This window comes from Neopsephotus bourkii, unplaced genomic scaffold (genome assembly GCF_033783945.1).
Source record: "Neopsephotus bourkii isolate Nb327-2 ecotype Australia unplaced genomic scaffold, CSIRO-AGI_Nbou_v1 NB_1760, whole genome shotgun sequence".
NCBI lineage: Eukaryota > Metazoa > Chordata > Aves > Psittaciformes > Psittacidae > Neopsephotus > Neopsephotus bourkii.
In genome coordinates, this window is record NW_026902234.1 from 2,182,579 (window position 1) to 2,196,536 (window position 13,958).

Below are 13,958 nucleotides of genomic sequence, written 5' to 3' on the forward strand. Positions count from 1 at the left end.
TGTTCATCCCCCTCAGCTCATTTCCCAGCTCTGCTGCCCAGTTTTGGAACTGGCAAGGCCATTTTGAATTTCTTTTCATAAGATGTATGCAATCAGCTGGCGTCTGGAAAAAGCCACCCTTGAATTCCTTGAGGTTTTTTTAAAGGTGTTTTTCACTTTGCTACTGGAGTCTTTAGCATGTTGATTGAAATTTAACTTGCTCAGTTACTCAGTAGTAGATGAGAATAGACAGACTGGAGAGTGAAGCTCTTAGTCAAAGTGCCCAGCAGCCATCCCAAAATCCCCCATATACCGTGCATTGCAACCACAACCATGCCACCCTCCGACTGACTCTTAGTCTTCACCGTTGCCCTTCCATCCTCTTCACAGGGCTATGAGGGAAATAGAGAAACATCTGGGTTTAAGTGCAGAAAGTGCACTCTGAGTGCAATGTTTGCCTCAGAAGCATAGTAGGGCAGGCATGTGATGGTGAATGTTGATACAAGATACAATTCCAAGCAAAGATGGAATGCCGTTGTCCAGTCTGGGGAGTTTTCACTTGGTCATATAGCCTTCTCACACTGGAGATGCTTGTGGAAAGGCTGACAGACCTATGGTATTGCTTATATGAATGCTTCCCTGTAATATTTGAGATAAAAGGTGTCTTTTCACTAAGACTGCTTCATTCCCTCTGTGCTCTCCTGCAGCTGGCAGGGGCTGAAGTTCCTTGAGCAGTTACTGTATGTAATAGGTTTCCCTCACGTCCTAAAAACATTTCTTAAGCATATAATGCCTTGCAAAGTAAAGCTGCTTTTATCCAGATTCTCTGTCTTCGGATTGAGATGGGCTCACCAAGCTTTGGTGTGTTTAACTGCATCCTGACATTACAGCTACTACTGTTAAGTTTTACCATTCATAAGAAAACCCCTTCATTACCAGCTACTCTCTCTTCTGTCAGGACTCTGATGTTCTGGTTTTTATTTGTGGAAAGATGCAAGAGTGGTGCTTGACATTTCCCTCTTCTGGTTGAAATGTCTTAGTCCTTCCCATTCCCATTTCTTCTGGCAGAACTTCATCCCACAGGAAGGCAGACTGGCCAGCAGCCCAGACTAGAGCAGGAGTAGGCCAAGGTATATTCAGAAGCTGACCTGAGCTATTGTGCTGCTAAATTTAGATGACTGTGCAATGTTTTTGCCACTAGTCAAGTGAAGTTTTCTTCCAGCAGTTATGAAATGCAGCAGAAATATTGCTAGAAATCTCTCCAGAAAGGGGAAAGTACTGGAAAGTGGAGAGGGTTCCATCCCACCGAGTGTCTGTGAACACAAAGTGAAGAGCCTTTATAGGAGCAGTGCAGGTTCTACACAGAGTTTTGCAAGCCCTTGAGAAACTTGGTTTGCAGTGTAGCTGAAGGGGTGAGCTGATGCTGAGGTTGGTTATTACAGACTATGAACCCATTCATTTGTTTCAGTGGCTGGCTTTTGAAACAGGCAGATACTACTTTCTTAATTATCAGCGTCTGAGTCCATATTTCAGCCTTGACATGCTCTGTTCCCTTGCTGTTCTTCAGTGCTGCCATAGTCCCTGGATAAATTCATTCACACCACTGTAATTTTCAGTGCTTTGCTAAAGATGGCCATCAGTCCAAGGGGGGACGATACAACTTGCATGGACATATTTTCAGTGTTGTTGACTTTTGGGTTTTCATACTTTTGTCTTTTTATTGACTAACAGCAGTTTCTTCAGCTGATTGTCATAGAATTATTGAGGTCTTCCTAGGCCTTGCAAGCAACACATTTTTCCTGCAGGATGGAGACTGTGTTCTTCTCTCATATCGTTTTCTACGAAGGGGAAAACTTTTACGTAGGTCAGCCAGAGGAGGATCAACCCCCTAACATCTTTTTGGCTTGCTCAGCTGTTCCAGTGTTTCTGAATGCTGAATATCTCTATTCCATTTAAACAAACAGTGCTGGAAAGAAAATCCAATTACAGTAGTAGTTGTCAGTGTAGAAAAGCAAGCTATTAAATTCTGGTGCGCGGCTGAATCTCTTTAGTTCCTAAATAGCATAGATCAAACTGTTTCTTCCTTTTTTGTGAATTAGTGGCACAGATAAATTCTGGCAAAGAGACTAATGCAGTTTAGACATTAAAACATTTCACTCTTTTAGTATATAAACAGTCTGCATGCTTTGGATACATAAAATCAATATGTAATTCCAATTGCACATTAATAAAAGGTCAGATTAATTTTATATGGTAAATGCAGAGTACTGCTACATAAAGCAATAATGGGATGGACTGATGCATTAGGAGGATGCATTCTTAGTGTGCTTATTACATGCTTTTAAACTGGAAAGCTATTCTTCTAGCTGAGGCAGACTTTTGCCCATTAAATATTTCCTTCAAGTTGTCCCCATGATTCCATTTCTCCCTTTTTGTTTCCTCCCGACATACATGCCAAAACAAATCCCAGAGCCCTCATTCAGCAATTGTACTGCAGGGAGAAGTCTGGATAAGATCCCCAGCATAGCCAGTAAACACAGTGTGATAAGTGGGTAACTGTCACTGCTGCCCAAGGGCATCCTGGGGTACTCATGCTGCCCTATTGGAAGGAAGGACTGAACTCAGGTTTCTGCAGCAGTAAAGTAGGGCAGATGAGTAAAGGACAACATTTTAATAATTATACATTATTTATATCACTAGCAGGCCATTAAGTCTCCCATACAAAATGCATTTAATGAAGGGGAATATGTTGTTTGAACACTGTGTAATTGTCAGACTAACTCATCTGGCACAGCAACATGCTTTGCTTCTTGAGCTATGATGACAGTTTCATGAAACTGCCAGCAGAGTCAGAAAGGTCAGCATTTCACTATAGACATTCAGACTGATCTTACAGCTGAAGCTCCAAAGTTGTGTTGCAGAGAGCTAAATTCAGTCTCCTCTTTTTTTTGTGACAGATCTCTATAGCTCCTTCATCGGTCTACCTATTGGTTTCCGATTCTGTAGATGCATTGTAACCCTTTTTTTCCCTCTCACCACTTCACCTCAGCTTGGGTCCTAAAGATGTGAGATTTTCAGAGGATGACAAAAAAATCTTTCCATTATGGTTTTTACCCTGTATGCATTTGTGCTTCCTCCAGAAACACAGCCCAGTTATTGAAGTCCTAAGTTATTGTTTTAAGTGAAACTCTTCATCACGTTTAATAGGTGGAGCATTGTTAAAGCCTAGTCAAAACCCTCTCTATCTGCAATTTAACTTTAATTTGATATTCAGCTTTGAAGGAATCAATATGTAGCAGGGTTTTGCAATCTAACTGGGTCTGCTTGCATAAGGAAAATAAGCCTTTTCATTACTGCATTTACAGTAACAATGAATTTCAAAACAATTTTAAGAAATTGGAAAAATAAAATTTATGGATAGGATGTTAAATATTTTCCTAGCAAGAAGACTCCTGAAGAAATGAACTATGTTCTGTGGAATCCCTGAGTACATAAAATGCCTATAACTGTGTGCCCTTTTGGCAAGTTTCAAGCTTTCAGAAATACCTATGAGCTCCTAAGAAGTCAGCAGTTTTTTCAGAGGAAGGCAGTGAACTAAGGCTATTTTGGCAAAATCAAAATGTGAATTCAGGTATTTGAGGAAAATCAGTTTCTTATTGAATTGAATCTCATCATTTTTTTCCTTTTTTTTTTTTTTATTTTGATATGGCATAATACGACAGAAGTAGAACAAGAAGTGGTCTTCACTCCTCTAATGTACTTTGTGCATCATTTCATGCATGCAGGAAGACCTGTTTTTAAAATTATATCAGTAAGAAGGACCTCTTACCACTAGAGTGAAGAGAGAAGCATTTAATCACTGAAGGCTTCTGTATGCTGGCTATGAACAAACCCCATGTGGGGGTTCTGTGCATGTATTTCTTTATATCAGTATTTCTGAAATTCTCAAACCATATGGGAAGAAATGGCTCAAACCTCTGTTTGACATCTTTCAAGACCTTGTTATGACTTATCCACAGAAAACTGTGTGCTGTGGTGGTCCAAGGAGCATGTTCCTGGTGTCCTGCTAAGCCACGCAGCACTGGACAAGTAATGCCAACAGTTTTTTACTTTCTCATTCCCTGTGTGCAGGCCTGTTCTCTAAGGGGGAAGTAAAACACTGAAAATCAGGCACATCAGGTAACTGCTGTGCAATGTCTTTTTTTTTCTGGGTTTTCACAGTGTTACAGAAACTCACTGGAGAGAATTAAAGATAGTGGTGGGGAATTCATTATTTTTCATGAACTTTCATCCAGAAAACAGCACAAATCATGATTTGTGCCCTGTAGCACTTTTGGCTTTAACTTCTGTCTAGATGCAAGTTCTCTTATCTGTTAATACATGAGAACATCATCACAGTTTATGTTTCATTTGCTGCTGAGGTGTGGGTATCAGCATAAAAAGGAACAAAATTTTAATCATTGTGAAATGTTATGTTACCTTTGTGCTTCTTTGTAACCACTGAAAGCAGTTACACACAGGATGTCTAACTTCTGTTCATTCATTTGCCAAAAGGCATCTTCACAGCAAAACAGTCATCAGCTGTAATGTACAGTGTATATCTACCCTTCCATTTCATAGGGAAGAGATGGAGCTATTTGATTTATAAATAAACCAAAGAGCTTTTGCCATAAATCAGAATTCAGTAGATAGCTTTGTTTCCTTACGTAAAGTACTATTCTAGTTGTATTTTCTCTCCTCCCAGTTATTATCTGTTTAAAGATCTTAATCACATATTTCAAGTTAATTGTAACAGAATACAAATACACAGACAGTTAGATTTAATGATAAAGGACTTTTAGTTCCAAAACTGAGTCATAAATGAAAAAAATCCAACAAACAAAGGAGGGAGAAAGACTTACGTTACATGATAGCAATGGGAAAATCACCTAGGTAGGTTTAGTCCTCTCTGATCTTGGCAAGATCTTTCTTTTTTTGTGAAGACTTTAGTTCTAGATTCTAAGTTGTTTTTTAATTCTTATTTGTAAAGTTGCTGGCTTTACTGGCAGGCTTTCTTAGCAGAAAAGGAATTCAGTCTGCAAACTTCCAGTTGCTCTAGAAATTAATACTGTACAGCACTGAAACCATGCTCTCTGCTGAGTTCAGCAGGTGCAGAAAATCTACATTTGATTATGTTGGGTTTTATTATTAAGTGTCTCTAGGATTCCCTCAGGGGTATTCATCAAAGATGTTCAGATTTCTTCTTTTTTAAGACCACTGAATGAAAATTTGTGCTAAATAAACTGTATTATATATAGCATAATAAAAGACAATAAATGTTTCCCTTTCCAATCTTTTCCCTTCAGTTTACAAATGCAATTTAAGCTACAGTGGTGATTCTTCTGTAACACAAGCCTTAGGCAGACAGACAGTATATTATTGAAATGCCTTGAACAATGTTTGAAGATTATTTTTCCTGTACTATTTTTTTTCTGTTTTCCTGCCAAGGAACATACCAGGGCAAGGAGGGAAAACATGATGTTCTGGGGCAGCCTATCAGGTGTTACATAGACAGCACAGGCTTTCCCAGCACAAGAAGATCTGGAGTAACTTGGGAGAACTTTACCTTCTACAAGAAGCTCCAAGTCAGCTGCCAGGTAGCACTGGCTGCTAGTATAGTGTCTCTGTAACATGAACCTCCAACTGCTGGAGGCAGGAATGCAGGGAGAGTGTGTACAGTTTAGGAGCTTAGTAACAGATTTCACATGTCAAGGCCTGAAAGCTTCATGATGCCTGTTCTAGCCAATGATTCTTTCCTTGTCACTGCTGACGTCTGTCACTGTCTGAAGTGAGCAGCTGAGGAACAAGGGTCAAAGAGAATAAACATGTGGCTTTACATTATCTGCCCCATTCTACAGCATAAGGATGCCTTAGGGCCCTCTGTATAACAAGGTACTTCCGAGCATTCACAGCATCAAACTTCAGACACATAGAGAATTTTTAGGTTGACGATGGGAAATATCTAATGACCTTAATACCAACAGTATTTGGTGCTGGGAAGACAATCTGAATTTCTTCCTAAGTCTCAGGTATTTGACTGCCAACTTTGGTGTAATTTAGGAGCCTGATTCTCAACACAGCAATCTTCCTTGTCAGAGATGTCCCTTGTTTTTACTCTTCTTCCTCCCCTCCTTGTTTACAAGCTGAATTCTGCATGTAAATGTGATGCTTTCCTCTAGTGGGCTGTAGCTGTCTCTAAGTGACAGCCAGTCTTCACAGTTCTCTTTATCATCTCTTGTTTCTTGAACATACAGGAAAGATCTGCAAAAGTGTCAGGCATGGGTTGTTTGAATTGTCTCCTATATACTGAAAGTCTGTCTGTCCTCCAGGTGTAATTGGTAGAAAAATTACACAGGGCATTGATGATGATGCTGACATATCCTCTAGTTTCTTTTGTCTCTTATTTAGAAACTAGTTGCTTACAGCTCTTCTGAGCCGAGTCAGTATCAAAAAAAGACACACCTGTTTCAGGGAAGCTGCCAATAAGATTGTGTCTGTCCTTTGGTTACTGATTCTCCGTTAGCTGTTCCCATAGTGTGTTCTAAAAAGAAGTGGTTGGGATCTACAGCTGCTCAGAAAAACCATTATAAAAACATAACATTTGCTGTGTTATCATTGTGGAAAGCTTATAATATGGTAATTCATAATTGGTTCTTTCATTCAAATGGTATGCAAAGTGATTTTCTAAAGGTAGTCCTCACTGATGGAGACAAACAGTCTTCTCAGCAGCACCAGGACTATCTCTGATTTCATTGTGTAGTTTGTTTGGTCTGGCAAAGAAGGGAGAACCTTGATTTTTATTTAATAAAATCAAGTAATTATGCTGTGTGAGGATGTTTTTCCTCAGACACAACAACATGCTAACTACAGGTAAACTTAAATAGTCAGCAGAAATACTAAATTCAGACTAATGAGCTAGAGAATCGAGAAGGTTTTTAAGTGTTAATTAGGAAAAAGTTATTCTGCTATATGTGTGTAATTTGCTGTAGTAAATTAATTCACCTTTTTTAGCATAAAGCGATTAAGAAGTCTTCTAATATTTCAAAGGCTCATATTAGCTTTTTCATAATTGGCAGTGTATTGACTTACATTGTCCTAGATTTCCAGTAGCTTCACTGAACATGGAGTATGTCAATACTATTGAATAGTTAGAGCCTTTCAAGATAAATTTCATTTTTCCATTCCAGAAAAAAAACATTTGACTTCTGGGCTTGGCATCTTCTATTTAACACTTTTAGAAACTCACATTCTTCCACATGCAAAACAAAAAAGTCATACTTGTAAGGAAGATTTTGGAAGACATCTAAGGAATTTTGGCATTCAGATCCCTGTGATTTTCAGTGCCAGTGATCAGTGTCATTTATTTGACTGCCTTTGGAAAAAAAAAAAAAAGACTTTAATATATTAAAAGCTAGAAAATAAAGTGATTTTCGCTATAATTTGCAAGTCTTTGCCCTAAGTAATTAACACTTTTATTATTCCAGGACTCAGAATTTGACCCCTTGAAGTTCACCAGTGTCATTGAATGCGAGAAGCCAAACAATGACTTAAGTAGGTTTCGAGGTTACATGTGAGTATTTCATATGCTATCATTAAGTAAACACTACCTTTCTCTAATATAGAATAAAATAAACGCTAGTTTGTTTTGAGCTGTGTTCTCTAAATTGCATCTTTGTAAGGGCTGTGTATTTAAGGCTTTTTTTAGAGGATTCTCGCTTGAGAATGGATGGGAGCCTCACGTTTCCATTCCTTGGGACGGATTTAATTGTCAGCTTTGATCAGTTTACACTCCAGAAATTACTGGAGTGTAAACTGATCAGTGCAGTTACAGACATGCTTCTCCCTTTCCTTCCCTCCATAAATCAAAAGAAGCTCATCTGGAAATGGGAGGAAATAGAAAACCGGTCTAAGAGAGCCAGCAAACAAACACAGTCTTTTGCACACTGCGTTTATGAAGATGGGTGTGTTTGATGTTTCTTTTAATATGTGTCGTTGAGGAAAATCAGAAGGTAAAACTGGTATTTCTCCAGCTATGGCAAATTCCTTTCCTCTCATACAGACAAAAGAAAGCAGTTGATTCACAAAACGGATGTGCTTGTAGAATCGCCTATGGCCACTTGACTTAATTCTAAACAAACAGAACTGCATTAACAGAGTGCTATGTCTCCAGCCAATCAGTCCTGCTCAGAAGCAAATGTTTTAATATATGCAAAGCACTTTGCTTCTAACATAGCCAGGACTGCAGTGTATGTGAATGCTGATAGTGGTGACTTGGGAGATGCACTCTTGCATGACTTAGTTTTCTAAAATATGTAACTATGGAGGGTGAAAGCCCAGGGTATTTAATTTTTGTCTAAATTTTAGTGAAGAGAGTTAAACAGACAATCCGTTTAGAATACAATGATTTATCACCCATATTGATTAGGAGTGATAAGCAGTATTGAATTGCATAAACGGCACAAGGTAAATTGCTGGACCTTTGGGAGTTTTTTATAGTGATGCTATTTACCATCTCAGTTACTACTCTCAGATGTAACAGATTGTGTAGGATGTACTGTCAACTGGGTAAATTAGGACAGGTTTTTCGAAACTGCATCAAGTTGTAGTGTGGGAAAATGTGTTCCTTTATTTAGCAGCTCAAAGCCCTACAGTTCATTTAAAGATAAAAGTTTAGTATTAGACATTACTGCATGAGGGTGTGTAACTGTCTGCATTAATAGAGAGCCTACCCTACTGCAGAAATGACATTTCCAGATATGGAAATGGAAAGTTTGGCAGGTTTTCTAGCAAATTTCATGTGTGTGAATTTTAGTTCCCAAAATATTGAGCAGAGGTTGAGTACTGTAGAAGACATGTATAAATTTGTCTTGTGTACTGGACGGAAGGGGTGCTATCTGGAGTGACCTTGACAGGCTCAAGAGGTGGGACAGTGCTAACCTCATGAAGTTCAACAAGGCCAAGCGCAAGGTCCTGCACCTGGGTCAGGGCAATCCTAAGTACAACAGGCTGGGTGGAGAATGGATTGGGAGCAGCCCTGGGGAGAAGAACTTGGGGATATTGGTTGACAAGAAGCTCAACATGTGCCGGCAGTGTGCGCTCACAGCCCAGAAAGCCAACTGTATCCTGGGATACATCAGAAGCAGTGTGACCAGCAGGTTGAGGGAGGGGTTCTGACCCTCTGCTCTGCTGCTCTTAAGAGACCCTGCCTGCAGTACTGGGGCCCTCAACACAAGAGGGACATGGACCTGTTGGAGCATGTCCAGAAGAGGGCCACAAAATGGTCAGAGGGCTGGAGCATCTCTTCTATGTCACCCGTGTTCAGCCTGGAAAAGACAAAGCTCAGGGGAGGACTTGTAGCAGCCTTCCAATACCTAAAAGGTCCTACAACAAAGCTGGAAAGGAACTTTTTACAAGGGCATGTAGTCACAGGATGAGGGGGAATGGCTTTAAACTGAAAGAGGGGAGATTTAGATTCTATATTAGGGAAAAATTCTTCCTGTGAGGGTGGTGAGACACTGGCACAGGCTGCTCAGAGAAGCTGTGATTGCCCCATCCCTGTCAGTGTTCAAGGCCAGGTTGGATAGGACTTTGAGCAACCTGGTCTAGTGGAAGGTTGGAACTAGATGATCTTTAAGGTTCCTTCCAACTCAAATCATTCTGTGATGATATGATTCTGATAATCCATGTAGAAAACTACTGTAGGTTGGAAATTGCAGAACCATTTGAATTATGTAGCAGGAAACATGGTAACATCTTTTCAAAAACTGTTGTCCAGTATTGATTCTCTTTAACCTTTGTTATGTTTTGATGTTTTGCAAAGGATAAGAATATATTTTGCCACAGCAAAAAGCCAAGACATCGGTTTTAAATCTGGCAGAAAGCATCAGGTGATTTCCTGGTCTCATCAGTTACGCTGCAAGAGATCCACAACTGAAGGATCACAGGGCGTTTGAACTGGAGTGGGGACCAACCCGTCAACAAAAAACCTCTCAATTTCCTAATTTATCACAGGAAAAGGCTTTTTCTTCCCCTCTTTTTAGATTTCCTTGATTAGTATCATGAAATCATGGGTCTATTTCAAATGGTACATTAGTAAGATGAATAGTAATTTGCACATCTGAATTGAAACATGTCATTACTGCATCAAACTCAGATCTTAACTCTCATTCAAAAATCTTACCTGTAGTTACTGCTTGAAAGAAAGGTTCAGATAGCTCCCAGCTGATAACAGCTCAACTAAAATGTTTCTGAGATGCTTTAATAGGGATGCTATGAAATAATAGACTTTCAAGAAATCCATATGCAACAGGTGTGCTAAGACAGTACTTTTGAAGCTTGCTTGAAGTTCTGTCCACTTTTTAGGTTACAGGCTTGATTAAAACTTTTTTTTTTCATTTGCAATATTTTTATGATTTTTTTTATTATGTCTCCTTTTACCCTGGCCTGCCTGTGCTATAGCAGTTACCTATAGTGATCCCATTTCAGACTAACTTTGGAAAACAGAATTTTTACGTGTTTACCACACACACACACCCACAAATATTTCTATTCCCAGAAAATTAGCACAGCCATTAGAATCAAAGGAGCTCTTTATATTTAAAAATGCACTGAGGTGAGCGTGGACCTAACCTATATGTGCAGAAGTGTAGCATGCACATTATTACTACATATGACTTCTTCAGTTATATTGGCACAATCTTCATTGAACACACACTGCGTGTGCAGATGGAGAGGCAGACTACCAGTTCCATTCAGGTGCTTACTTTACTAACGTTTTGCAATTTCTGCAACCTCAGATAGCCTCATTTTTATTTCCCCTCTAAGAAGTCTTCTGTGCAAAAAGAATAGAGTAAAACCTTACATGCCCCCTGCCTGTATGGGTCTAGCCAGATTATGTACAGTATGCATGGCATACTTTCAAAAATCCCATTCCAAGTTCCAAAAATAATAAAATCAGCTTTAAAAACTTGTTTTGTGTGTATATGGGCAAAGGAAAAGGGGAAGAAGGAGTTGGCATTCTGGATTTTCAGCTTTTCTCTTGAAAGTAAAAGTTTTATTATTAGACAAGAACAGAAAACTTTATCTGATCATACCAAAATAAGTATAGCAAGGAACTGTTATAATAATAATATGAATATATGTGTATTCATATTTCAAAGCTTGTCATAAGATAGCAAACCCAAATTAGTATAAAATCATGTTACAACTTTTTAAGGGAAAAAAAAAAATTTAAATCTATACAGTGATGTCTCTTTAATGTATTCTAGTGATACCACCTGTCCTGGGGAAAAAAAAAAACACAACAAAACACACAAAAAAAAAAAACAAACAAAAAAGAAACCAAACCCCCAACTAGATTTGAGTTTCATCAGACTTGAGAGTCAGAAAGATTCTGACTGATGAAGTGTGCTGTGGCTGTTTAAGATTGTTGAATATTTTCTGTGGGAGTGTCAAGCCTTGGAAACTAGTGTGAGCTCTACCATTTGCTTTGTATGACGCTTGAGAAACAGAGACTGAAAGAAAATGCTCTCTTTTGAATACAGTTTTGATATGTTGGACGAGGCCTTGGGTAATATGGTTTAGAGCAAGGTGTCCCTGCCCATGGCAGGGGGGTTGGAACTTGATGATCTTAAGGTCCTTTCCAACCCTAACTATTCTATGATTCTATGTCACTTTGTTATTTAATGCTGGTAAACACGTAACAAGTAAAAATAGAAGATAGAAAGGAGCTACCATTGGACTTATTTCTGCATTGCTGTATTAAATTAGGAGGGTTATTTCTACACAAACACTTTCAGAGAGCTGTAGCGAAGTAGTATCCAACTGCATCTGATCTGCCCATTTCTCCTAATTTGTGGTGCATGTGTGTTTTAGATGTTTAGATGCTGCATATTTGCGGTGTCATCCATGTGAGAAATGTCATCTGTGTAAGAAATTGCGGACAAAAAGCCTTACACCTGCACTTGCTAGTGCATTTCCTCATGGACTAGCCATCATGTTTAGGCATCTTGAGTAGCTTCAGCTGGCTACTTATTTAAATCTTGACAGTGAAAAGTTTCTTTCTTTGCCTCCAAAGTTATACTGGCCTGAATCCAGAAAGGGGAAAGTTCAGCCTCTTGGAACAAGCTTAAGGCTTTTAACTCTGCAAGGCTACAGGTGGGATCTTAGCCATCTCTAAATCCGGGCATAACGTTATGGCCTGCGGAGGTTTGTTATCAGAAAGAGCAGCTTTATCTAACTCATAATGACTAGTTGTCATTATTTTTTAACCCAGACCTGTATGTCTGTAATTTTTAATTTTATCATCAGTGTCCAATTGCCTTATATATATGTTCTGTTAGTGAATCACTGGGAGTAAGTACAGACAAGAAGGAAACAGTGAGTTTCCTCCAGTACCCCTGCCAGCTTCTATCTCCCAGATCCTGATTCAATCCATGTTTTCTAAAGGTCTGGTGAGTTGACTGACTTCATTTGGATATGGAAAAGTAAAAAGCCATACCAAGCACAAGTAAGGATGAGTTGTGGTGAGAAGGCTCAGCCTGTGCATGAGGGCAGTAGATTGGGGTCTTAACTTCAGATGCTGCACCATTGCTTTGGAGCAGTTGTATAAGCTAGGATTATGGGCATGCTTAAATTACTGCAAACTTGTCCTGGTTTCACCTGGGACAGAGTTATTTTTCTTCCTAGTAGATGGTACAATACTGTGTTTTGGCTTTAGTCTGAGAATAATGTTGACAACACACTGATGTTCTAGATACTGCTCAGTAGCACTTTAATCAAGGACTTAGTCTCTCATGCTCTGCCAGGGAGGAGGGGCACAAGAAGCTGGGAGGAAGCAGAAACAGGACACCTGACCGAGACTAGCCAAAGGGGTATTCCATACCACAGCACATCATGCCCTGTATATTAACTGGGGGGAGTTACATGGAAGGGACTGATCACTGCTCGGGTTGGGCTGGGCATTGGTCAGTGAGTGGTGAGAAATTACTATACGCATAGTTATATTGTATAAGCTAAGATTACTAGGAAAAAAGATATAATTCTATAGAACAAATACACAAGTAATTATATATATATAAGATTGCCATGTGCAATATACCTGTCATAGTCCAGTGTTACTGTGAAGTGTAAAAAACTGATGAAGGCTATAAAATCATAAGCCAAAGCAATTGATTCTTAAGCAGGTTTATCTTTAAAGACACATTTGTTAACAGGAATCATAATTATCAGTTAGAGACTTTATTGGAAACTCAAACTAAGTTCCTCATGATTTATGAGAAAGGCTAATGTAGAATTCAGACTTAAAAAGCAGAGGAATGGCAGAATCTTGTTAGTAGTGTAATTTCTACAGTATGGAATCATTAAGAAATTATTTCCCATAGTCTAAACCCAGCCAAATGTGGGTAATTCTCCAGCTGGCAATCAGTGCTTACACCTGTTGACACACTGCAAAGACCGCTGTTAGGCAGCACCCAGGTTTTGAAGCTCCTTTGGAAAAAGGTGAGGCACTGGGTTATGAAAGTTTTCTGAAGAGGATAGAAGCAAAACCTGTGCTCTTGTATCTGAGGCTGGCAGGGAGGGATGGAATGAGCAGGAGAAGTTCTCTCCTGATGAAAAAATGCCTTCGTATGAGAATGGCAAACTTGATGTTATCTACTTTCTCCCTTCTCCATTTATTTCTGGTCTCTAGTCAGAACCCAGGACAAAAGAATTCCACCTTATAAAAGACACAATTTTAAGCCAGTTAGCACATTTCGGGAGACACAGGATTTTAAATGCTCAAATCCGGGTAGCCATAAAATTTGACACTGCAACAATACAATGTTTATTTCAATATAGCACATGTGCTTTTCCAGTATTTCTCTTAAAATCCCAGCTTTACTATTTTTTACTGCAGTCCATTTTTTAGACTTTGGAGATGTGATGATTTTGATGCTTCG

General features: G+C 39.1%; 1 protein-coding gene across 2 annotated transcripts in view; it reads left to right on the forward strand.

Annotated features, from left to right (window-relative positions):
* The window catches only part of ATP10A (ATPase phospholipid transporting 10A (putative)), a 108,395-nt gene that overhangs the window by 49,779 nt on the left and 44,658 nt on the right, over positions 1-13,958 (forward strand). Inside the window, exon 3 of one of the 2 annotated variants that reach the window (XM_061377890.1) lies at positions 7,503-7,588. In XM_061377890.1, coding sequence (XP_061233874.1) covers positions 7,503-7,588 — 86 coding nt within the window. Of the gene's footprint in view, positions 1-7,502; positions 7,589-13,016; positions 13,808-13,958 lie in introns of those variants that run through there. The other variant, XM_061377891.1, reaches the window with a different exon arrangement.